Source organism: Nansenia antarctica, assembly GCF_963989245.1.
Source record: "Nansenia antarctica genome assembly, chromosome: 2".
NCBI lineage: Eukaryota > Metazoa > Chordata > Actinopteri > Argentiniformes > Microstomatidae > Nansenia > Nansenia antarctica.
The window spans coordinates 14,063,425-14,089,201 of record NC_137675.1 but is presented as its reverse complement, the minus strand read 5'-3'; the positions used below and the strand labels follow the sequence as shown (position 1 = coordinate 14,089,201).

The window sequence follows — 25,777 nt, the reverse complement described above, 5'->3', positions numbered from 1 at the left end:
CTCTGAAGACAGTTTGAGAATTGATCACAGCCAGCGGTATTTAATCCAAATGACTTTCCAAAATGTACAATCCAAAATGCACAGCTATCAAGTCTTTGTACAGTACAACACTGTTGATATTCTGATCACTGACACAGTAAAAGGCATTGAGATACAGCAGAGTACATTTTGTTCATTTGGTAATGAAATAATTTATTCATATTGCAATATTTTGAAAATGTAAAGTTGTTCAATGTTAAAAACGTTTTTCAATGTTGTAGGAGTTGGTTTTAATGTCTGTATCTCCATTCCTCGTCTTAGTCGCTTTGAACTCAAGCTGGGAGGGGGTCTGTGCAGCCTCCTTAGCCCAGTGTGCCTGCAGCGCAGTGACCGCTTCATCCACCTTGGAGCGCAGGGAATCTGGAGCCTCCAGCATGTGGAGAAGTTCCGAGTTGTCCATCTCCAGCAGCATCCCTGTGATCTTGGGAGCTAGACTGGGGTGTGTTTTCTGGATAAGTTGGAAGAGATGCTCACCTGGAGGGAAGGAGAATCAAACAATCAGTAACAGTTATTATTCAGTATAGCTAATGGGGGATCTCGAGATCTAACAAGTAGACTCACCCAGCAGCTGTTTCCGCTCCTCAGGAGGAACGGCAGCCAGCATGGAGGCAGTCAACAAAGCAGGCTGCTGCTGCTGCATGGGGACTTGTGACTGGGGAGCCATGTGCTGCAGTGGGTAGTGTACACCAGCTGCATGCTTGTTCTGGGACACAGTGCACATCCTGGCTGTAGCTTCATTTGCACTGGCAGGGCATTGTCTCAAAGCCTGAGAAGCTGTGTGGGTAAGAAGACATTCATAATCAAAAGACTATTCATTCTAAATGTTCTGATATTGGTCTTGTCTCAAGTCACACATCTACTGGTATGTGCAGGGTTGCTTCAATAAATAAACTGACCCATTCGCTGAGAGGTCATCATACAGGAAACCTGGGATGGTGTGGGGTTCATAGCATTGAAGGTCTGAGGCATGATGTAGGGCATGTTCTGGAAGTACTGAGGTTGCACACTCTGGGTGGCCCTGCCAGGAGCGGGTCTCAGCTGAGTCAGCTGGTTGGTGAGGTAGTAGGCCGGAAAGGTCTGGGCCTGTGGAATGGGAGCCATGACGTATCCAAATGGTGGAGCAGGCTGGTAGGGGTTGTTGACTAGGTTGGGCATGGTGCAGACACTGTACTGTTTTGTGATAAACGCCTGATCCTCCCTGCGCTGGGCCAGGACCACATACAGCGGCTTGGTGGCCACAACGCGGCCGTTCATCTCAGTCACAGCCTTGGTGGCGTCCTCAGGGGAGGAGAAGCACACAAAGCCAAAGCCCATGCTGCGTTGACCATCCATCATCACCTTTGCACTGGTGACTGTTCCGAAGGAGGAGAATGCTTTGTGCAGACGCTCATCATCCAAGCCATCATCCAGGTTCATCACATACAGATTGACACCCTGATAGAGAGAAACCCTGCTTAGTGAGATGTTTTCCATACCTCAAATCAGGGGCGGACTGGGATCAAAAAACAGCCCTGGCATTTGCGACACAACAGCCCTATTTCCAAACGCAACACGCAACACGGATTGTTAACATAAAAAGTCAGAGGACAGATGCCGCAGCCACACTACCGACATGTTTGCTGTAATTATATGTATTATCAGTAGGCAGTCATCAGTCAATAGCTCTTTCAATAGCCTTTTCACACCGAATGTACTTTTTTGTGCTATTTTCGGCCTAATACATGCGAATTTCGGTGCATTCCTACTTCCAACTACACTTGCTCCATGCATCTAGTTGTGCACATGAACTGCATCGCTCTCATCAAATTCCCCCATTCTGAAAATGAAAGCAGTGTAACGTTAACTGCTGTTATAAACGGAATGATGACATGAGGTGCGTGTCCACTGGCGATACAGAGCTGACTACAGAGATGGTGAACGTTAGCACTAGCTAACACTAGCTAGCTGTTTACCTCAGCTTGGTGCCGTTTAGCTAAATATACAGCTCGTTGGTGGACACAGCCTAAGTTAACTTATCTAGCCAGCTAGCTAACGCTATAACACTGACCTGCTCGAACCTGCTGAAAACATTGAGGTCCAGTTAAGCCTAATAGCTTACGTTAATATAGACTCGGTGTAGCTAAGAGAAGCTGCTCTGACACAAATGTGTCTACTGACGATGTAACCAGACATTTACGTTAGCAAAAAAAAACTGTTACATGAACCATCACATGTATGAGCCTAAACAATACACTAAATGTCTAAATGTATAATAATAAATGTGTCTTACCGTCATAGTTAGCAGACTACTAAGTAGTTTATTTTTCTCTACAACCCTGTCAATCATTCACTCCCTTTTTTAAAAAAAGCGGCAGTTTTTTTTTTTTTTAAAGGTAAATGAAATGAATGTCATTTAGAACTGGTTCCAGAACCTCAGGTTTGTGGTCCTCGTTTGTTACATCATCACATTGTCAACAGCAGTTTAGGGGCCTCCCCAATAATTTAAGAGAAGAGAGAGAGATTTAAAAAAGCAATAATTATATTTTTTATCAGACACACAACATACAATTCAGAACAATACTTCATCCATTTCTAATATTTATCCTGCAGAACAGCACTCATACACGCGTGTGGCGGAAAAAGGTACTACACGGAGGCCAGGCCTCCTGTCGGAAAGTGGTTTCTCATAGAAGTCAATGTAATGCAATTTTTTTCATGGCAATATGTGATTGGCCAAATCACTGAAAATGGGTGGGCACAGGAGGCCTGGCCTCCGTGTAGTACCTTTTTCCGCCACACGCGTATGAGTGCTGTTCTGCAGGATAAATATTAGAAATGGATGAAGTATTGTTCTGAATTGTATGTTGTGTGTCTGATTGACATAGTGTTTGAGTGCTTTTGACATGTCATTGATTGTATGTAGTATGTTGTGGTGAATGAATGAATGAATGGTCTTTATTGTCATTTCTACAGTACAGGTACCAAACAACGAAATTTAGGAGGGGTGCGTTGTTGAATGTTGTGAGCCTGAGCAGAAGGGACAATAGCTGCTGCAGGCGGACCAGAGATTCATGCCAATTGTTTTGTTTATTTGATGACCCATTGTGCAGGCAATAAAAGCTGCTTCATCCACCATCCTGAGAGTGTCCCAATCCCTTCAGTACCGCCAAACACAAATTAATAATTTTTAACAAAGACAGATAAGAAGAACAGGGAACATTCCATCGCGAGTGAAGCGGGAAAAAAATTGGCCTCCTCAATTCTGGAAGTCACCAGCCTCCACTGGTCAACAGTGACAAATATCCATAGAAATCCTTGATGTTCTATTTACATTTTTATGAGAATGTATAGAATCGTTCTAACTAGTCATTGTTACCTCAAGGGCTGTAGCCAGCAGCGTCAATTATGTTGTACAGAGTTTGGGTTTTTCACAACAACTTCGCTCTCGGACCCACGGTTCTTGTGGGTTTGAAGAAGTGGTAAAAAAACCCAGAAGGATAGAAAGAAGGGACTAGGCAGGATTAGAATAAAGAACATACATTTATTTCCCAGTACAACTTCAGGCGGTTATAGATATGATAAAGCGGACTGTACACACAAGTGGTCACATGACCAACTAACACAAATTAACATTACGTTATATCTGACTCCAAAAGATATTGTACGATTCATAATGATTGATAATGATTTACTCATCCCTGTGTGACAGACACCCGATCATATCGGATCCTACATTTCATTCAGAATATTAGACATCAATGACGAACTCTATGTGATAACCTGGTCACGATTAGCCTATGTCATGCTGGCGCCATCAAATCCGTCTGGAAATAATTTGTCATCATTTTAGCTGAGACAATAACAGTTCTGATCGGGTTACATTCATATGTAAACATTGGTATATGAGGCAGGACATCAAGTTATGGGTATAAGAGCTATTTCATTATCCATTTCATGGTTTCCCTAAATTCTGGTCCCTGAGGACACCTCTGTATGCTGGCTTTCACTCAAACCTCTTCATTCACTCCAGAACAGTCCTGCTGACACCAGACAAGTGATGTTCAATCCACTTTAGCATTTGGCTATCGACTATATCAGAACTGTCCCTCCTGAAATGTCTCCGTCCCCTCTACCCCCCTGTAGAGTTTCCCTACTGTGAAAAACAAAACAAAAAACATAATTCTTCCTTCTTCTAGCATTTTGACTGCCAATGGTCTCTGGCCCGAGCATAGATTACTTTTTCTTGCGATGGCTGATGGATAGATGATTTTCTTACTTAGACAAATGTATTTGTTGTAAGTCGCTTTGGATAAAGGCGTCTGCTAAATGCCCCAAAATGGAAATGGAAATAATAACGATGAACAAATCAACACAGTTCTAATGAAAGCCAGCATACACAGGGGTCCACCAAGATCTGGACCTCGATTAAAGAACAGGTCTATCCTAACACCACAACACTGTTGTGAGTGACCTCATCTTGGAAATGTGCAAATTAACAAATGTTCCTAATCCCCAACCTTGTGTTTCACACCCTTATCTCATCAACCATCATCAACTCATTTCATTGTGATTTCGATACTGGCACTTTGTGACATAGTACACTTGGAAATTAGATTCTTATCTGGGAAGCTACATTTTCATTTAGTTTTGGAAATAACACAGCTCTACCTTTGATGCGTTTGTCTCTGTCAGAGTTGGGGCGAATTCCTTTTAAATTCAATTCAGGACTTTATTGAAAATTCCAATTCAATTCCAAATTCCAAAGCTTTTTATTTTCAATTAATAGAAGAATGTAAAGAAGACACAGTTGAGTTGCTGACTATTGGAACACACAGTATACTCAGATACCCATAAAGTCATAGAAAATGAATGCCCTTATTTCAAGTCATGAATTGGAATTCAATTAAAGTCAGGAATTGATGGAATTTAAAAGGAAATCGTCCCAATCCTGGTCTCAGTGGACAGCTTACAAGGAAAGGCATGGATATGGTAGGATCATTCTATCCTGTTATACAATTTGAAGCAGATACATACTGTACATACCCTATTTTGTTTTCATTTTCATAAATACACAATATGGTCTCTTTAGTGGAAAAGTCAGATGTTAATAGAGCAAGCTTGGGAAGTGCCAGTGCTACGTAGCTCTACCAACAGTTAGATATCATTGTCATATTCACAAAACTATTAAACTATGCTATAAATACAGTAATGGCAGAATTTGGGGGGGAATAATATTTTTAACATCTCTCCACTGCAGAAACATTTTGTTTTTCGATATTGCTATTTCATGTTGCAATCCCTCAGGCAGCTGTCAAATGCGAGCATATCAGTCAAAACAATGACTTCATGTTACAAGTCTTGAAACTTAGTGGGCAACACTGTTGAAAGCAGTGTATGAGGAAAACTGCATAATATCAAATCTCTTTTTTAGAATCCAGAAACAGCAGTTAGTAGACCATATAGCAAAAATGATTCTTCTTGATACTTCTAAAATGCGCTCAAGAATATTGAGTATTAGTAATGCACAGTTCAGCCGCATATGATTGTTACATACAATATTGGTTTTAAAACTCCTCCATTTACACACAGTTTACAGAAGAACAAGGTTAGAACAAAGTTACACAGAACAAGCTGCTCTGTGGCCATTCCACCAACCTCTGTTGTGTGGCAAGGTAGATAGGGGAGAAAAAGAATGAGAATGTTTATGTTCTGTTTCCACGGCCTGGTTCTTCTATCAGTCTGGCCAGACACAAGGCTTATCCACATATCGAAGGATGCATCATTTTATTGAATTCTTTTGTTTGTATTTGAACCGTTGTTTCATCCCGGTTAGTCTCATTGAGATCAAATCTATTTTTCAAGAGAGACCTGCTCAATCCCCATCACTTGTGAGGGACGGAGTTCTGTTCGCCACCACTAGGGGGCAGGTTCTTGTTCATATGGAGGCCCACGTCTCTCTCCGCCACCTCAGGGTGGGTCGAGGGTTCTGAGGGGCACGCGGGGGCCGACAGGGTGCTGGACGGTCCCTCTCCAGGGGGGTGGTGCCCCACGCTGGCCCCCTGAGCCCCAGGTATGACCCTCTGGTCAGGCATAGTCAGGGGGCTGGTGAGCCCCAGGCTGGTCAGGGCATCCAGGGTGCCGTCTGGGTCCACCATCACGTCAATGACTGGGTGACAGGAAGGAGAAGGTAGAGGTTTTATATTCGGTCGTAGCTTTGAATCCTGAGCAACCTACCCTGTGGTGAGTACTGTACTTGGTGTTTGAAGTATAGTAGACTAACATGGCTACAGCACTATAGCAGGTGTCAAAGACGTGTGCTGGATTTTTTTTTTATGTGAAGTGTTATGTGAAGTTATGGGTGGTGGTGCTCATTTTGAATTTCTTTTTTTTGGCGTGGCTTTTGACAACTCATGACTTCTCACTTAAACAATTTTTACATCTGTATGTAGTCTCCTCCCCATGCAAATGTAAATGAACTGTGCTGAATCATTACGTATGATGCATTGGCAGTCATTCATTTGGGATTTGTTGTGAAACTTCGGGTTTAGTGAATGTGACTGTCTCTGTTGGCTGTCCCATTTCCGTGTTCATGTTTTCTGTAAACATTTCCAAACTACATTACGGATGCAATTTCCAACCACAGTCCTTTGCTAGCATTGAAAGATTCATTTCAGTTAGAAGTAGTTTTGCATTGAGCAAGGGGAGGGAAAGAGAACGAGACTCTCTTCTGAACTGTCATTACAGTCAAAAGAGAGCGCAATCATACATAGGGTGCTTTTAAAAAAATCACAGTATCCATACCTAGCATCTGTCGCTCTACTCTCTTCAGGTCCTGGAGGATAGTGGTGATCTCCTAGTAAACAAGAACACGAACCAAACGTTCCATGTTAGAAGAAAACATCGGGCATAAGGATCAGGAGTAGGCTGGAGGTGGTAGAAATCGGAGGAGGACGGACTCACACGTGTGATTTCTACCTCCGCCGGCCTCCCCTGGTAAGGATAGGAATAAGAGGCACAGTTCGACAACAACGACAACAACTTCTTCACAATAATTGTTTCCTCCCTCTTTCCCTATTGGAACACCTTTATCAGCTCTTCCCTGCCAGGGAAGGAGCAAAACAGAGAGGTAGCTTAAGGTCAGGCGATGTTTAGAGCCTGAATTTACAGCCGTGTCCCTGAGGAAGGCAGTATATTTTGGGACTTAATCTTCGCACCCGCCACAACAACCCATAAGTCAGGCCCTCTGAGTAAGTGGACGTTGTCTCGGAGAGCTATGGCAGGGTATAGAGGTGTAGGGGCGAGGGAAGAGGGACTAAAGGGGTCCATGGTTCGAGTCCCACAGGGGGCTTAGAGAAGTGTATGTTGTCATGCTTGTGAGAGGCGCACTTACTCTGATTGCCTCAGTAAATAATTTTGGAGAGAAGTGGGAAGGAAGGAAGGAAGGGAGAGAGAGAGAGAGAGAGAGAGAGAGAGAGAGAGAGAGAGAGAGAGAGAGAGAGAGAGAGAGAGAGAGAGAGAGAGCCTCAAAACTAATTAATTACAGAGGCTATCAAAATATTTTATTCAAAATATATTTTATTTTTTTATGGAGTCAGAGGACAACAGAAGTTGTACTTCTGGATGTGAAAAAAAGGCTCTTATCTTAAGTGGTGATGCTATTTAATAGAACTTTCTTTTCAACTCGCTATATGCTCGCACACACACACACACACACACACACACACACACACACACACACACACACACACACACACACACCCCTCTTACAAACAACCTCTGTTTAACGTCCTGCTGCAACAGCTGTGTCTTTGCTGGGCTAAACAGGCATGATTTATGCAGCAGCATCAACCAGAGGTGGGCTTTAGAACTGGGCCTGAGAGATGAAGAGAGGGACTCATCAAATATTTACAACCCAAAGTTTTGCTTGGTCAGCCCCAATAAACGATCGGTTTTGTTTTTTTGCCTTCACTTCCACCTGCCCTCTGCAGTCCAGTAAAACAGCGAGGGCCATACTGGAGGAGACGAGGTGTGATGTGTGTGTGAAACAGGGGCGGCTGGCCGAGAAAGAAATCGGAAGATGGTCATTGTAGTGCATAGAACTGAATGAACAATGGTTCAAACACACATGTGTTTGATAGCATTCCTTATTCCGTTCCATGCGTTACAATGACGTCTACCAGCCTCCCCTGGTGTGACATATGTGAAGTGTGTGTGTCATCGGCTACTCACCTGGTTCGAGGTCTTGAGTAGCAGAGAGTCATGCTCCGCCTGGAGTTTGTTTTCAATTTCATCCCATTTCCTGTCTTTATCCTTGAATAATATCCTGGAACAGAACGATCAGAATAGATCAGACACGTCTCTCTCTGATAGAAGAAAAAAAACAAGATTCTAAAAAAAATTGGATGAAAAAAGAAAGAAAAGATGAAAAACACTCTAAAAGTGATTTGAACGAAAAGAAATGAGAGGTAGCAAGTTGATGTAGAACGTCTAAAACAACGATGATACAAGTTGCAGGTTGTCATTTTTGCCTTGTGAAGTGTCATTCATATTATGCAAATTATTGTAGCTTCTACATAAAAGAAGAATTTTGTACAATTTAAGTTCCCCAATTTTGAGCACATCCAGGGGAGGCCGGTGGAGGTAGAAATCGGAGGCATCAAAACCATTCCTCATTCTGTTCCATGCATTTCGAATGAGCCCGTCCTCCGATTTCTACCTCCACCAGCCTCCCCTGCACTTTCTTTGTTGCACTTACTCTGAATATGATACATTCAAATGTTTTTGTTTTTGATAGCAGTTTTTAAAGCAGAAAAAAAGGTTTGGTTTATTATTTCCCCATTCTTCTTTGTACTTGACCAAGTGTGATGTAGAATAAAATACATTCTTCAAAAACATCTGTCAAAAAAAACAGGAGCAGATACGTTCTTTGAACTAGATTTGAGTGTGACGTTCACCTGATCTTTCCTGCCGTCTTGTCGACAGACTGACGTATCCTAGCGGAGAGTTGAGTCACAGATGCTAAGATTAAACTGTCCAACACCGCCTGGGGGTAAACACAGAGAAGAAAAGCTCTTATATAACTACGGTTCCAGTCAACAACGTCATAACAACCAGGCTGACGTACAGATACAGTAGCATGGGCAACATACATTTTCATTTTCATAATGTTGTTACAAAGTTAGAGACGTTTTATTTCTTACTTTTTTTTTTTTTTATGATATCACCTCAGAGAATTCTACCAGCAAACACACAGTCATACATTATTGGAATACTAATAGATAGTGTTATTAACAGGTTATTTATATGCTGATACAGTAGAAGAGGTAACTTACAGTAATGATCATTGTTACTAACACAGTCACACAGACATTCATGTAGTTAGGTGGCTGGTTATAGCCTGGTAATAGATGGTTTATTAACAAACACGCTACATCAATGGATCACACTGAAGAGTTCACTCTGTCTGTTTGATTCATCTGATCTGCTTTGATATGAGGAGACCGCCCTCTAGTGGCCCTCAGAGGTACCCGTATACACACACGCATGCATGCACGCACACACACACACACACACACACACACACACACACACACACACACACACACACACACACACACACACACACACACACACTTTAAGAGCTCATTAGGGGACACACACTCTTTCCTCTTTCCTCTCGAACTCACACACACACACACACACACACACACACACACACACACACCCACGCGCACACACTCTCTCCCTCTCTCTCTCTGATTCATCTATAATACAGTACATGTTTGATAGATTAGGGTCAGGTCGCCCCGCCGTGGTTCCGTTCTCCTACAATGCTTTATACAAGCTACTTCTCTGCTCTCTGACTCTCTCTCTCTAGCTAACGGTAGCCTGCGTGCTAGTCTATCTGTGCCAAAGCCACATTTGTTACACAAGTTGACTACAGCAGAAACAGACAGCTCTCGTGATGAGGTACAGCCCTGACTGAGACATGTAAACTCAAGCGTCGCACTCGGACCATGAGGATGTCCTCTTGGCCTCATGGTAGATGTTTGTGTCTTCCATGTGGGAGACCTGGGTTCGAACTGGGCTAAACTACGACACTATAACTAGACCTCCTGTCAAAGACTCACAAAGAGGACTAACATGTCTAAGACATTGGCCACCAGGCTAATTGAAGGCGCTATCAATATCAAATGCGATGAAAGACTAATGGCGTCGGTTACACAGACAAGGCGTAAGCCTAGTTCTGGACTAGATCACACTTTCAATGTAGAATCTCCATTGAAGACGATTCTTAGTCTAGGACTAGGCTTAAGCCTTGTCTGTGAAACGGGCCCGTAGAAGTTCTGGTCCAGGACTCACGTCGTCTCTGTTCCAGGTCTGGCAGCGGATGGCACGGTGGCCCTGTCCGTTAGAACCGCGTGGGCGGAGCTCCACGGGCCGCCTGTTGTTACCCAGAATGCCGCTGTGCTCCCTGGGCGGGCTGGTCTCCGTGTCTACGGTGTCATCAAACACACGCTCCTCCATCTGGGGGGAAGACACGAAGAAGAAAAAGCGTGAAGCCGCTGATGTTTTGGACCAGGTGTGTCTTTATAAAGACAGAAATACATTGAATCCTGTTGTTACGCATCTACAGTACAGTAGTCCCAATGGGCTGAATCCTCATTGGACGTAGGCCTACTTCAGGGGAGGCTGGTAGAGGTTCACAGCACGATACTCCTCCCCCCCTCCCCCTTAAGGTAGAAATCGGAGGACGGGCTCATCGTGATGCATGGGAGTAAATGAGGAATGGTATCAAACACGTCTTGATGCCATTCCTCGCACCGGTCCATGCATCACAATGAGCCCGTCCTCCGATTTCTACGTTAAGGGGGAGGGGGGGAGGAGTATCGTGCTGTGGACCCCAAAATAGAAAAATATAAGCTGTGATGTTTTGTGTATGTGTAACACATTTTCTGTATTGGGAAAAAATACAAAATAAACGATAGATGAAAAACAAATCCTCCAACGGGTTGTTAACGTACCAGGGGTCCAGGGTCGGTAGCGGCAGGGCTGACGGAGTCGATCTCCCCAGCCACGTCATGGATCTCCCGGGCCAGCATGGCCAGGTCTTTGGCCAGGTCCTGACTGATCCTAACACACACAGAGGACCATACCACCTCAGAATGTACCAGACTGTATGATAATAATAATACAGTTTACTGTACATGTGTCATCTTCGATAGCTTTATGATATAACACAATGCACAATGCTATTTCTTCTTATTCTTAAGTTATCTCTATACCCTAATTCACACGACAGAGCGACAGAGCAAAACTGAGCAAAACCCAGCTGAGCTCTACCAGGCTGGTTCCACATCCACCATAGTTGCTGACACTCCTGTTTGATACCGTTCCTCATTCCCTTCCGTGCAGTACAATGAGCCCGTCCTCCGATTTCTACCTCCGCCAGCCTCCCCCAGGTAAAGCCCCTATGTGTATCTATCTATATTAGACTGTGAAGGAGGTTCCTCCTCCTACCTGGCGATCTCCTCGCTGTGCGCCGTCCAGTCTCTCATATACTCCTCCTGCTCTCTGGAGTGCTGCCCTCGGAGGGCGGCGAGCCCCCCGGGGCTGGGCGTGGCCGGGGCGGAGCCCCCCAGCTGGGCCACCCGCGGGGCGAACGGGCGGGCGTGGCCGTGCTTGGACGGGTGGCGGTTGGAGCCGTACTCGTCCTCGGAGGTGGAGGCGTACTCCACGGGCATGCGGCGCCATCGACCGCCGGCTAGAGGAGTCGGAGAGAAGAAGAGTCGTCGTCGTGAGTAGAAAGGATCGGAAGTTGTGTCTTGTTTGTTATGGTGCGTTCAACCAACGTACAGTGGTATGGTAGTATACCAAGGGGAGGCTGGTGGAGGTAGAAATCGCAGTGAGGACCATTCCTCATTCCAATGAGCCTGTCATTTTCAATGTCTACCTCCACCAGCATTCCTCTGTATTACACGCTGACATTCAGAAAGACCCCAGCACGAACAGGATACAATTTATAAATGACATGACACCCTTTATAATCAGACAGTATCTTACCAGTGGGGGTGATTTGGCCGAACGAGGTGCCTTTAGACTTGTCAGGTAGTTTGGAGGCGCTGTTGGCCCGAGCCCTGGGTACTGGCACGGAGGTCAGGCTGGCCCCTCTGAGCCCCTGCCTCATGGCATAATCTCCAGCCACACTCCGGGCCCCCAGACCCCTGCTCCCCCGGGCTCCCACAGCCGTCGCCTCCGAGTCGCTCTGGGCCGACGACGAGCCCATCCGGGCCCTCCTGGGCTGGGCCAGCGCCTCGATCCGCGCCAACCCCCTCCGGGCCACCCCGGTCCTGGACGTGGAGCTGGCGGTGGAGGCCTCCGAGGCCACGGACATCCGGTCCAGGTCGGCCATCTCCGTGTCGGAGGAGTCCCCCAGGCGGGCGCGCCTCAGCAGGGAGGACCGGGTAGGCCGGGGCCTCGGGAGGGTGTTCGGTTTACTGGGGGCGGCCCCCCCCGAGGCTGGGGCTGGGGCCTGGGTGACCTTAGCCCGGCTAGCCTTGGTGCTGGCCTCCACCCTGGTGCCTCCCGCGGGCTGGGCTCTGGCGTTGGAGGAGCGCACGTTCCGGCTGGAGGGGTGGGAGTCGGAGAGGAGGGAGTTGGAGTTGACGTCGTCGTCCGTCAGGTCCAGGGAGGTCCAGGGGCGGCCGGGCTGAGCGGGCCTGGGGCCCCCCTGCCCCCCGGACGGCCTGGACTTGGCCTTCCTCTCCTGGGCGTCTCGGGCCCCGGCGGCTCCCTTGGTGGTGGAGGAGGAAGAGCAAACGACCGTCCTCTCCCTCTGCTGGGCCCCCAGGGTGCGGCGCTTCTGCAGCACCCTGCGCCCTTCGTCGCCCCCCGCCAGGCTGATGGTGCTGGTGGTGTCCACGTCCGACTCGGGCGACATCGACCCCTCGATGGACTGGCTGGGCGGGTCGCCCAGGTCCGAAGCCGTCACCGTGTTCTCCATGAACGCCGCCACCGCCTCCGTGTCCTTGGCCAGGGCGGTGCCGTCCGCGCCTCCCTCCCGGGTCTGGGCCCGCGGCCCGTCGATGCGCGGGATGAGCTCCTGGAGCACGTTGGCGCTGGGCCTCTCCACCGTGAAGCTCTCCTGCCTCAGGAAGGGTTTCCCCAAGGCCGCCTCCTTGGCCTTCTCCTCCTCCCTCTTCCTCCTCCGCGCCTCCTCCGCCCTCTTCTCCCCGCTGCTCTGCGGCCGCGGCGGTAACTTGGCCGACACGCACTGCTGCTGCTGCTGCCCCGCTCTCCTGCTTCCCGCTTCCTGTCCCTTGGCGGGGGACCTCTTGGGACTTCCTCTGGCGCTGTCGACCTCGCTGGCGGCTTTGCCGACCCCTCCGCCGGTCGGAGCCTTGGCCTTGGGCCTCCCCGTACAACCGTCTAGGTTCTCCTTCTCCTGGAGCTCCGTGTCCTGCTTCTCCCCCACGTCGGAGAGCAGGGCTGGGGCTCTCCTGCCTAGGGCGCACTCCTCCAGAGGGAGCTGGGGCAGGGTTCTCCTCTTACGCTCCGTGTAGCTAGAGGACGCCATGGAGGCCGAGTGGCTGGACTCACTGATCTCCGCTACCAAGAGACAAGGTTCATAGAATGAGTCTCTGACATAATCTCTTACTATTCCTAATTAAAGACTAAATAACTATAACAATAGACTGTAAGTTAATATCCATTTTCCTGTCAATTAAAGACTAAATAACTATAACAATAGACTGTAAGTTAATATTCATTTTCCTGTCAACATAAGGAGCACATCCAACCGCAATACGCTGTTTCTAATAACGTATCGTTATCTAACATAATTAAATGATCAATACCTTGTGTTTCATGCTCAAAGAGCATCACAACAACAACAACAACAACAACAACAACAACAACAACAACAGAAGTACCTCTGTCCTCTGAGACGTAGACATGGGATTCTGCCCCAGAGCCCTCGGGGTCAGTCCTGATGTGACTGGCTGCCAGCGTGGCCCACTGGGACACCCAGCGCGGCCCCCCCACCATCAGCTCCTCCGGCAGGGGCTGGAGGATAAGAGAGAGAGACCAGGGGGGTATTCCATCAACGTCGCTAAAGGAAAATCCAGGCTTATTTTGATAAGTCTCAAGTCTCAAAAAACATCAAAGGTTATTTTGATGAATCTTGAGAGACTTATAAGCCTTGTTTTTTTCCTATATGGACATTGATGGAATACCCCCCCACGAGGAACGTTAGTCACAAACTTGAGTTTGGAAGAAACTCTCTTACTTTGTATCTTATCTGTAACTATAGCGAAGACAAACTGAAGCAAGTCTACTGAAGCGTCTGTCTATTTCAACCTACAAATAATGGATGTGTGGTCATAGGGCTTATAGCGCCCCCTGCCAGATTATTTAGTTAACAGGTTATTTTATTCTATTATTAATAGGCTGAAATAGACTCAGAAGTGGTCAGGTCAGAAGTGAAACTTTAACCGCAAACTGTATAATAACTGTAGTGAACATCATTATTTTCAGGTTGAAAAGACACTAACTAATGAATAGAGATAGCCCTGCTCACAGAGAAACAAAACATCTCTTTCTTTTTGGGGGTCGCATGTATCTATTTTAGTCAACAAACACATAGAAAGGCAATAGAATCGGAACAGAAAGCACTTTTACAAAGGAAGCAGGTTTATTTTGCATCAAGTCTCTCATGTATCTCATCTATAACTATAGTGAAGACAAACTGAAGCGAGTCTACTGAAGTGTCTGAGAGCTGAACTCTTCACTCCTCGTTGATGAAGTGTGTCAAGTGTGTCGGGTGGAGGCTGGTGGAGTTACGGTAAAAAAATACGGAGGACGGGCTCATTGGAATGGATGGGCCGTTTCAAGAACACACATCAAAACACAACATCGTGTTCGAAGACCGTTCCATGCATTACAATGAACCCCGTCTGATCTCCGCATTCTACCTCCTGTTAACCAGAACTGTTACCTCTGGATCCACCCTGCTCGACTTGCCCCGGTCCCCCGAGTCCGCTCTCTGGGAGGTGACCCTGCTGTCTCTCTGGAGGTCTGGACACCCTACCCTGGAGAGGCTCTGGTGGTCCTCCACTCCAAACACCTGGACCCCAACAGACACATACATACACTGGACATTCAAGCACATTCATTATCCACACAGCAGAAAACCACGGCTTACAGCATGAGTGTCTGTGGAGGCTGGTGGAGGGGGAAATCGGAGGACGGGCTCATTGTAATGCATGGAATGGTATCAAACCGTTCCTCATTCCATTCCATGCATTACAATGAGCCCGTCCTCCGATGTCTACCTCCACCAGCCTCCCCTGTTTCAGATTCATTATAGCAGAATACCACGTGGAGGCTTTAGACATGCAGGGTTGACTACAGCTGGGCTGGCTCGAATATACATGGCAGAAAAACCTGACAGCACTTGAGTGTGGGTTATACAGTATACTAGGACTATCAGAGTATACTCTGTAAGCTAGGCTTATTCAAATTCTAATACAGGCTCTAAAATTTCACATTTTAAATATATAATATAACATATTGAATATTGAATATATAGCCTCACCTTGTCAATCATGCGTCGAGCCTCCTCCTCCTCGTTGTCCTCCCCGTTCTCCAGCTCTATCGTATAAGTGCCCCTGTCGCTGTGGTCGTCTCCGTGGCGACCGTGGAGCCCCTCCCCTCCGCCTGTCTGCTGGTACAGGGCCGGACCTCTGGGCCCCCTGTCCCCGGACTCCTCTCCGACCGGCGCCATCTTGGCTCCCGTGGACCTGTGTCTGCGGGCGGGGCTGTCCTCCTCGGCGAACAGGCCCTCTGGGACGTTGGCGCGGCCCTCTCTGATCTTGACCCCTGACCCCTCGGGGCGTCTGCTCCCCCACAGCCCCTGGGAGCGCTCCTGCAGGGCGGCCCTCCGCTGCACCCCCAGGGCGTTCTCTGAGTCACTCTGGGTGCCGTCCTCATGTTTGCTGCCTGAGATGGGAGAGAGAGAGAGAGGGGGGGGGGGGGGGGAGAGAGTGGGGGGAGAGGGGGGGAGAGAGAGAGAGAGAGGGAGAGGGAGAGGGAGGGGTAATGTTACCACCGTGGAAGTGTAATGCTATGGTCTTCTATGGAAAGAGAAGCATAATTGTTAAGTTGATATAGAAATGAAAATATGAAAATATACCACATGATCGACAATGATCTAATATATGATGAAAAACAACAATGTTGGGTAACACTTTATATCAAGTTATATACTATTCTGGTGTATTAATAACGATGTAATAAGACCTGTGATAACTTGGTCTACCTTTGAGACTCTTCAGCTGGACTGGCACGTCACTCTTCACACTCTCTCCGTCTTCCTCCGCAACCGACTCCGTATGGGCCAACGGGATCTCGTTCTGGGCCAGCCAATCAGCCACCTTGACCTCGGCAGCCACCATGGCCGTCTGGAGGGCGCTTAGCTCCTCCCCCGCGCCCTTCTTGGGCCGCGGCCTCTGCTCCGGCGCCGCCTTCGCCACGCGGTCCTTAACCGCCGCCTTATTGGACGCCTGCGAGTCAAACTCGATGGTGAAGGAGGCGTGGCCTGCGGCACCTCCGGCCTCCGTGTCCTGGGAGGGCATCTCCCCGGTGGTTTTACCCGGCGCGAAGGACTCCTTGGAGGGGATCTCAAAGTAACTGGGCTCCTGGCCTGAGCCGTACAGGCCGTTCTCGTGGGTCTCAGCCATCTTCTTGTGGTCTTTACCGTCTGGTGGTTTTTTTCAATCCGACAATGAAGTTAGCGAAGCACAGTGAAGGCTAGCAGACGGGGAAATGGGGAGGACGGGCTCGTTGTAACGGACGGAGCGGAACGAAGACGTGTTCGACACCCGTTCCTCATTCCGTTCCATCCATCCCAGTGTCCTCCCCGTTTCTCCAGCCACCAACCTCCGCCAGCCGATCCAGGTTTAGATGAAATAGCACCAGAAAAGCAAAAAGCTCTACTTCAAAGTCTTGTCGTGTGTATTTTGCCAGACAAAACAGGCGGCACCAACCTGACTCAGATCTCTCTTCTCGCTTCTTGTCGGACGTCGTCCTCCCGGAGTTCTCGTCGTCCGCGTCCCCGTCCCCCCACCACGCAGGCTGCCCGTACAGAGGCGTGCCCCTGTGTAACACCGCAAGGTCCCCTGGGAAAACACAAGACCCAACACACACACACACACACACACACACACAGTCATAAAGACGGTGAACTGGTGTTTTGTGCCTTGACTCGTCTCAAAACGACATGTTGTGACAGATAGGTTAGACCTCCAGCATCGTCTATAGTAAATGCAGTTAGAACCACATGTAGGTGGCAGGCAGGAGTAGGCGAGACGGTGGGGAGGCTGGTGGAGGTAGAAATCGGAGCACGGGCTCATTGTAATACATGGAATGGAATGAGGAATGGTATCAAACACTTGTGCTTGCAGGGTTGCGCATTTTTGTTGTAGCCCGGCACCAACACACCCGATTCATCCTCTTAACGAATCCACCGTCCCTTGAGTAGTTGCACAAAGTGCCATCCTGGATAGTGTTTTGGTATAAATAATACTTGTCAGCCCCCAGCACCAAGCTTGTTTTGTGAGCCTCCTAACAATGTAAAGTAGTGTTATGGTTAACTAGGGAGTAGTGGGGATTACTCTCAGAATCCATTGCATTGCAATGTTTTGGCTTGACTAGCGAGTGTGTTGATTTTCAACAATGTTGACATTCATTTACATTTTTCTGAATAAAAGTCTGAACAATTTGATTGGTTGCCGACTTATTCCCGGTCTCACCAGCTGCCGTCACACATGTGTTACCACGGCAGCAAACTGTTGTGACATCCCTGTCCCCCGGTCCTGTCACCTGCGTTACCTGTACGGCCCCCACAGTCCTCCTCACCTGTCATCTTGTCGTCCCCTTTGCCGACCTCGGAGGGCTTGGCGGCCCCCTCGCACACTCCCTCCGCCACCTTGACCTCTGGTACTCTGGAGGGCTCCGATTCCGGAAGCTTCTTCGTCAGCTGGAGCTGACTGGTGAACTTCTCATGCTGACAGCAGAGGGCAAGGCAGGAGCAGAGAGGAGTTTAGACAGCGGTCAGAGACTGCAGGGTTTGTTGTTGGAGCCTCGTTACAGCAATGGAATTACAGTCAGAAATGTGTTTTCGTTTGATGAAAATACCAAATAGTACAGCTAGTCTTCCCAGGTCCATTTCCATTGGGACATAATACACAAAATACACAACCTCTGCAAGCATTACACAGCACCTAGCAAAGCTTTCCCTGAGCAATGTATCAGTGCATTGGAAAAACAAGCTGAAACAATGCATTTTCCGCTCGTCTACAAAGCACTCATGTTTCGCAAAGTTCAGCAGAAGCCCTTGGCATTCTGGAGTGAATCAACCATGCAGGAAATTAACATTAGCCAGGCTTTTTTATTCTGTAGGCTACTACTTTGTAAGCACATTTCCAGCGGCTAGCTAGTCGCTACCTCTTAGCATGCTGCTGACCTACCTTCAGAGCCTCCTCCGGGACGTGCAGCTCTCCACGTAACACGGTGAACAGGTTGGTATGTGAGGCGGTAGGTTAAGGAAAAGGACTGGACAAGCTTTGTATCGTGACAGGCAGTACTGTACATCGGGTTTAACAGGCAAGGCTGTTTTCGAAGGACAAAGAAACAGATCAACAATCGATAGTCTTGTTCTTCCTGTGATGACCCCAGGAAGAGTAGCTGCTGCATTAGCACATTAGCAGCAGCTAATGAGGATCCTAATAAAGCCTAGTAATAAACTAAAGTAAACAAATGGTGTGTTTACATACCCAGGTCTGTCAATTACTGTACATCCCCTTTGGGGATGTTCTCAGTCAATGGGCTACACAGTACCTCCTGAGAGAAGTACACAGAAGAGTTGAAAACAAATAAAGCAGCATGATAGGGGGCGGCTGTGGCTCAGGAGGTAATAAGTAAGTAGCCTAACGGCCCTAAGGGCAGGAGCCTATCTCCTGTTTCCATAGCGTGAGGCGGCTTGATGTACAAGTACACCCCCCTGGACATGACGCTGGTATGTCGCAGGGTCCCCCAATCCAAACCTTAGTGCTGAGTGCCAAGCAGGGAGGCATCGGGTACCATTTTTTGTCTTTGGTATGACTATGGCCGGGGATCGAACTCACAACCTCCCAATCTCAGGGCGGACATTCTGAACTGGTCAGGAGGTAGAGCCTGCGTTTTATGATTGCATGGTTGGCAGCTCGGCAGTTCGAACCCCAGCTGGCCTTGTGTCGAGGTGTCCTTGAGCAAGGCACTGACCCCTAATCGCAGTCTATGGCAGACCCGTTGCCCAGAGCATAAAATACCAAATTCCAACAATTGACTGACAAGTTCATGACTGCATGGCAATAAAACATTTCTTTTTCTATTGTTATTGATAACAGGAGAAAACACTAGTGTGAAAGGATATCATATCCAAACCTCAGTTTGTCATCCATTTTCAAGGTGATGTACATCTGCTCCTGTATTCTGACATCGTTCACAAACGTCTGGAAGCACACATGGAATGTTGTTGTAAACCATGTGTAACCGTTTATGAAGTCACACTGAATTGTTTGACATACATATATAATAAATTAAAAAAAAGAATATATATATTAGATTACTCACCCCATTCAAGCTCCCCAAATCCTTCACTTTATGCTCATCAGTAGTATCATCGTAGTTGATAACTGCATGCTGTTTGTCCACACTGCGCGACTGGAAATACACAACTCCAGTTGAACGAACAGAACCACACTAATCGCTTACACTCCAGATTATAATCTGTACAGACCATATATTATGGATTATAATCTGTATAGACCATACGTTATACATTATGGATTATAATCTGTACAGACCATACATTATGGATTATAATCTGTACAGATTATACGTTATACATTATGGATTATAATCTGTACAGACCATACATTATGGATTATAATCTGTATAGACCATACGTTATACATTATGGATTATAATCTGTACAGACCATACATTATGGATTATAATCTGCCAAGCGAGATCACCTGTAACATGAGCTCACAGTCGTCCCGACCCACGAAGATCATCTCCCGGGGGAGGCGGTGCCTCGTTCCCCCGCCGCTGACCAGGAACCAGGAAGTCAGACTCATCGCTGCCACTTCAGTTGACCTCCGACCCCTAGCACGACCTGTGGATAGGAGGGTTAAACATCAGCATTAGTGAGTAGTACACAAACCCTAATTCACACTACGGGGCCGAGCTGAGCTGTACTGGGGTGGTTTGGTTACGTATCCACCATGTTTCTACTGTTTCTACTGCAGTACGACTGGTCCCGCTGTAGTATGACTTCCATCACTTTAGCACGTTATCACTTAATTATGACTTACTTACATGACTTTTTACTATATTCTATTATTGCTGATTTTGTATCTTGCTGCAATGCCAATGTTGAAGAACCTAAGTCAAAGAATTTGACTCTTGTGCACCTGTACATTGGATGTAATGAAAGCAATTCTGATAGGGCTTCTGATTCTGCACCATTGAGGCTGGAAAGGACAATGTGAAAGCAAAATATCAGGGCCAGCACAGTATAGTTCGGGTCGACCCTGTACTGTAAAGCCCCTTCAAATGGAGATCAGATCACCCGATTCCAGATCTGTTTTCGCCCAGTTATGAATCCTATATTCACCACTGGTGAATATTCACCACGATAACGTCAACTAGTATTAGTAGTTCACTCTCAAACCTGGCCAAGAGGTTGTGGATCAGGGGGAGGCAGGTGGTGGTAGACATCAGAGGACGGGCTCATCGTTATGCATGGGATGGAATGGAATGGAATCAAACTTTCAGGGCTAGGGGTCATTCCGTCCTCCGATTCCTACCTCCTCCAGCCTCCCGCTGACACTGAAACAGTACACTGTTGTGGATGTGTATCTCGTAGACTAATCTAGACTAATGCCCTGCACACTGGCATACTTGTGTAACGCTGGACTCTGTTGCTAACAATAAGACGGGCAGAGAGAGAATACATTGCCTCCATTCCAGAAGAAATGAGATAATGCCTTACTGAATGCTGAACATCCTGCTTCAACCCTCCAAATTGAATTAGATCAGACGCCTTTGCCGGGTCACCAAAACGGACTAAAGTCACACCCCTTGGAATGGAGAGATGAAGAAGGAATTCAGTGATGGCGGTTAGAACAACGTTTATTGAGTTTCTGCAGTAGCTGCTCCACTGTATAGGAACTGTGTAGGGTGAAAAGATAAGATGGATGGATACACACACAGGCAGACACACAGGCAGAGAGAGAGAGAGAGAGAGAGAGAGAGAGAGAGAGAGAGAGAGAGAGAGAGAGAGAGAGAGAGAGAGAGAGAGAGAGAATAACACCATATGGTGTTTATTTTGTTTACATAATTTCTATAGTCCTATATATAACTGACTGACTCTGGCACCGTCCTTCATAGGCAGTGTCTGAGGAGTAGGCCTGGCCTTGCTGACTCACGTGCACAAGGAACCAGCAGGGAATTAGATAGATGTAATTATACACACTGTGGCATTTCTAGGACCCGTATGAGTACAGAGGATTCATATTGGAATGGGACCTGACAGTCCTGATTCCCTATTGTGGAATTGGATTGGTTAACTCTCGATGCGGCCTCGCTTTTGTGTGCCACATTGCCTGGTTCTGGTTCTTCGGTTGAACACACACACACACACACACACACACACACACACACACACACACACACACGCGCGCGCGCGCACACACACACACACACACACACACACACACACACACACACTCCTTTTCTCAATTAAATGGGAGCTCATCATATCTCTCTGCAGGCTAGATGGCCAGAGACCGGAGATCAGAAATGACCTGGCTGTCGTGACATAGCCTACATTACTATGATATTCTATCATCTATGACCAAGACGTCCAGATAAAACCGTTATACAGTTGGAAATGTGTTGGTTATGCAATTTTTCATCATTACATCCAATATATAGGCTACAGTAGATGCTCAATAGACACAACGTTGAACTGGCAAAGCCTGCTGTATTTTTCAAGCCTGACAGCCAACCTGGCGTCCAGGAGCTTATTCATGGCTTTGATCATAATAATCGATACGTCCGTCCGCGGCCGTTGCGCGTTGCGCGGATGGCAAATTCATAATATGGCTAATTTGGAGGATTTACAATAATAATAACCATCACGTGTTAAGTCGACAACATGATGTCCTGTCGCGGCTGTACCGTTATGGACGATAGGCTATACTCCCTGACACAAATAAAAAAATGCTCATCCCTTTTCTTCAAGGCAGGTCGCGCCGACAAAATCACTGGGTGTGGTCTGCCGTGGTGGGCTAATAATAAACATGCATCTTACCTATCCTTTTAGGCACCGTGAATTCAGCATCCGATTTGAATCCGGGTAAAGCTCTGTTGAACGGTGCAGTGTCTGTCCGCTGCCCAGCCCTGGTCCCCCGAGCGCCTCTTCTTCTTGGCCTCAAGGTGGCGCTGCGCCGGTGTACGTCCAGCCCACATCTATCCATCCATGTTACGCAGTTAAGTGACAGGAACGGCGCATCTCGCGCAGGCACGCAAGCAGAGTGCTTCACGGTTTGTCAACACATCACCTCGTGTGTAGCACTGCACAATCAAAAATGTGTCTAACTCAGAGCTTCTCTTTGCTATTTGTTTTGCCAAATAGAGACATACATTCTCATGTTTTCTTGTTTAGGCGTTTGATGTATGTAGCCTACTAACGAGGAACAAGATCCCAAAGCTTTTCACGCGATGTCAATTACTATATATGACTTATTAGCATTATTAGCATTAGATACAAATAACATTTGATTTGATTTTAAACCAAAAGTTCAATGTCTATGTTTTGTAAATGTAAACAGGCCCTGTATTATATACGATTATATACGCAGATTAAATAAACCTAACTTTACCCCGCTTCATTCATGCTCTACTCTAATGTGGTAAAAGCGTATAGGTCTTTATTGATGAAGGGTGAGGGTGAGTCCATTTATTTTAAACGCTTTGTTTGTGTTGTGTCCCTGTATTAATATTACTCCGGTGTTCTCTGCTTGGCATTGTCTGTATTCGCATAGTGCTTTATTGTTTATGTTTCAGGAAATGGCAACATGGGTTGATCATCATCAACACAGCTTTTCTAAAGGTGACATAATCTCTTCCCTCGCAGCTTTTGTGAATGGCCACTAGAGGACGCCGTTGTATTGACTTGATAGAACGAATAGGCCTATCTCTCCAAGATGCGCATTGGCGCTCAGACGCCAACCCGCAACGCAGTGATCAGTACATGGGAAACCTGTGCTCAGCCTCACACTGACTCTGTTTCTAAAGAGACAACTGAAAAACCGCTTTAGGACTGTCAAGGATCATCAAGGATACAACCAAAGAGCTGTTTGTGGCTGGAGTGAACTGTTGATTTCTAATGTCTCGAAATTGCAAATGTGTGTCCAAATAAATATGAGTGAAATATTAAAATAAAAAATAAAAAAGAGGGTAGGTTACATTCAGACATATCTAACCGTCCATTTTTGTGAATGATCTCCTTTTTTTTTTTTGTTACACCTCGATGGCGCAGGAGTTAACTTTATGCGGATCAGCTTAATATCCATATCAAGATTGCCTATGGCTATGATATTAATTACTTAGATACCACTTGTACTTTTACGGGAAGTTATTACCTAACTATGTTTTTACAAAACAATAAATCAATGACAATTAAAACAATAAGAAGCCCCTCCGATAGGCTATATTGCGGCTATACTGTATATAGGGTGACTTATTTCAGGTAGAATGTGTAACCGAAACGAATATTTACATTTAAATTTACATTTTTGGCATTAAGCAGACACCTTTATCCAAAGTGACTTACAGTATATATTTGTTTTGTGCTGATGCATATAGGCATACACAATTGGGAATAATAATAGCAGCTTATCAGACAATAACAGGACTGCCCCAAGTCGGGCTTAACGTGTGCTGGTTTGTTAAACTTATTGTTATTGCTAAGTCATAATACATGTATTTGTAAGGTCAAATGGATGGGCAAAAATAGACTAATACATCAGCTCAGAGCAGATAGCCTAGGTAACACATTTGAATTTAGATCATTGTAAAATGTAAACATATATTCGTATATATTAAGTAGGCCTACATGTGTCCATATTGTACATATTAATGGAAAATGGCAAATGTGCCTATCTTAAAATTGCACCTGCTTTTGTTGATGTATTTATATGATTATATGATTGATGATTATCACCACGGCTGGATTACTTTGGCCTTTGATAATATTCCAATAATATCAACTAAGGATCTATTATTAATTCATTAAGTATCACTCTATTATGATGACATGCTGTAGGTCTATAATTATATTGCTGTATTCAATTAAAATAAGATGTGTAATACATGCGCAAGCCCGTGAATTCTGTAGAATATGGTGGAATTGCTAATACGATGACATGTTTGTAATCAAACATGTGTCGTGATTGATTAAATAGAATGCATTTATTTGCCCATACAAAACTAATGCGTCTCCCAGGATAGCACATCGGTGTTGGGAACTTATTTAACGAGATCTCCTTTTACGCATTCTACATTTGATCCGAGTTCCATGTGAAATCGTTTTAATTACATTGCAGGGAGGTTTCGTAACGTTGTGGAATAATACTTTATTAAATATTAATATAACATCGTAAACTTTTCTTTACCCAATGCACCATATACTGAATGCACCATACTCCAAACAGAACCTGTCCAGTACGCACGCGGAGACAGTTAGTTATATGTCCAAGTGTCTTTAAATATACAATATCCACACAATTTGGTCCATTAGGCTACACAGCCATTCTTTCCTCTACAATGTATTGTGTTGTTCAGCATTATTTTAAGGCTAACAAATAGCCTAATGGTCCCCCCCCAAAAATGTTCATTAAATCAATAGATTTTCTTCAAGAACCATGGCACATAATACGCTGTGTCGCAACGTTCACTTCTATTCCGCGCTGTCGCTCTCTCCCTCTCTCCCTCTCTCTCTCTCTCTCCCCCCTTCTCTCTCTCCCCCCTTCCCTCTCTCTCTCTCTCCCCCCTTCTCTCTCTCCCCTTCACTCTCTCCCTCTCTCTCTCTGTCTCTCTCTCTCTCTCTCTCTCTCTCTCTCTCTCCTCTCTCTCTCTCTCTCTCTCTCTCTCTCCCCCCCTTCTCTCTCTCCCCTTCACTCTCTCCCTCCCCCTCTCTCTCTCTCAGAGCCCAGCCCCCTGATCCCCTCTGTCCATTGGCGTCTTCAGGGGGTCTTTCTTTTATCATGTACGTCGCCCATAATGACTGTCCATTGGTTTTATTAGCGTCGCTCCCCCTCCTGCTCCCTTCGCCCTGCCCATGTTTTGTATGTCTGTGTCCATCCATCTCCTGACGTTCAAGTTCGCAGGAACGTCACGTCCGCACTTGAACTTGCTGCTCAGGGGGGGCTCTGCCGTATCCCATCCCCTCTCTCTCTTTTCAAAAAAGTCATGAAGACCTCAGCACAGCCCGTACCGTGCGCGTCAGCTCCGTTATGATCTATAATTCTTATTTTTTTTGTTGGATGTCAAACAACGCATCGATGAAGATATTCCCTTTGGAGTCTACATTGTAAGGACACGGCTCTCCCAATGTGAACCAAAGCTGCAAAAGCCACCACTAACCAAC

At 46.4% G+C, this 25,777-nt stretch overlaps 2 protein-coding genes across 2 annotated transcripts in view; both read right to left on the bottom strand.

The window, feature by feature from the left end:
• LOC308149838 (inactive phospholipase D5-like) overlaps window positions 1-1,293 on the bottom strand; it is a gene marked incomplete at both ends in the record, with an annotated part of 18,297 nt that extends 17,004 nt beyond the window's left edge. The window contains 2 exons of the mRNA XM_080522724.1: window positions 407-513; window positions 936-1,293. Of these exons, the coding sequence (XP_080378850.1) occupies window positions 407-513; window positions 936-1,293 (465 nt within the window). The remainder of the gene's footprint in view (window positions 1-406; window positions 514-935) is intronic.
• Window positions 1,294-5,900: 4,607 nt separating this feature from the next.
• On the bottom strand, window positions 5,901-20,198 carry cep170ab (centrosomal protein 170Ab; the record flags this gene model as incomplete). Its single annotated transcript, XM_080524233.1, has 18 exons — window positions 5,901-6,184; window positions 6,820-6,871; window positions 8,248-8,341; window positions 8,973-9,061; window positions 10,381-10,545; window positions 11,043-11,151; window positions 11,539-11,782; window positions 12,082-13,626; window positions 13,950-14,082; window positions 15,014-15,142; window positions 15,614-16,017; window positions 16,337-16,777; window positions 17,064-17,195; window positions 17,935-18,082; window positions 18,546-18,600; window positions 19,474-19,568; window positions 19,690-19,779; window positions 20,094-20,198. 18 exons carry the CDS (start codon window positions 20,196-20,198, stop codon window positions 5,901-5,903), a joined length of 4,314 nt encoding a protein of 1,437 aa, XP_080380359.1.
• Between the last annotated feature and the right edge of the window lie 5,579 nt (window positions 20,199-25,777).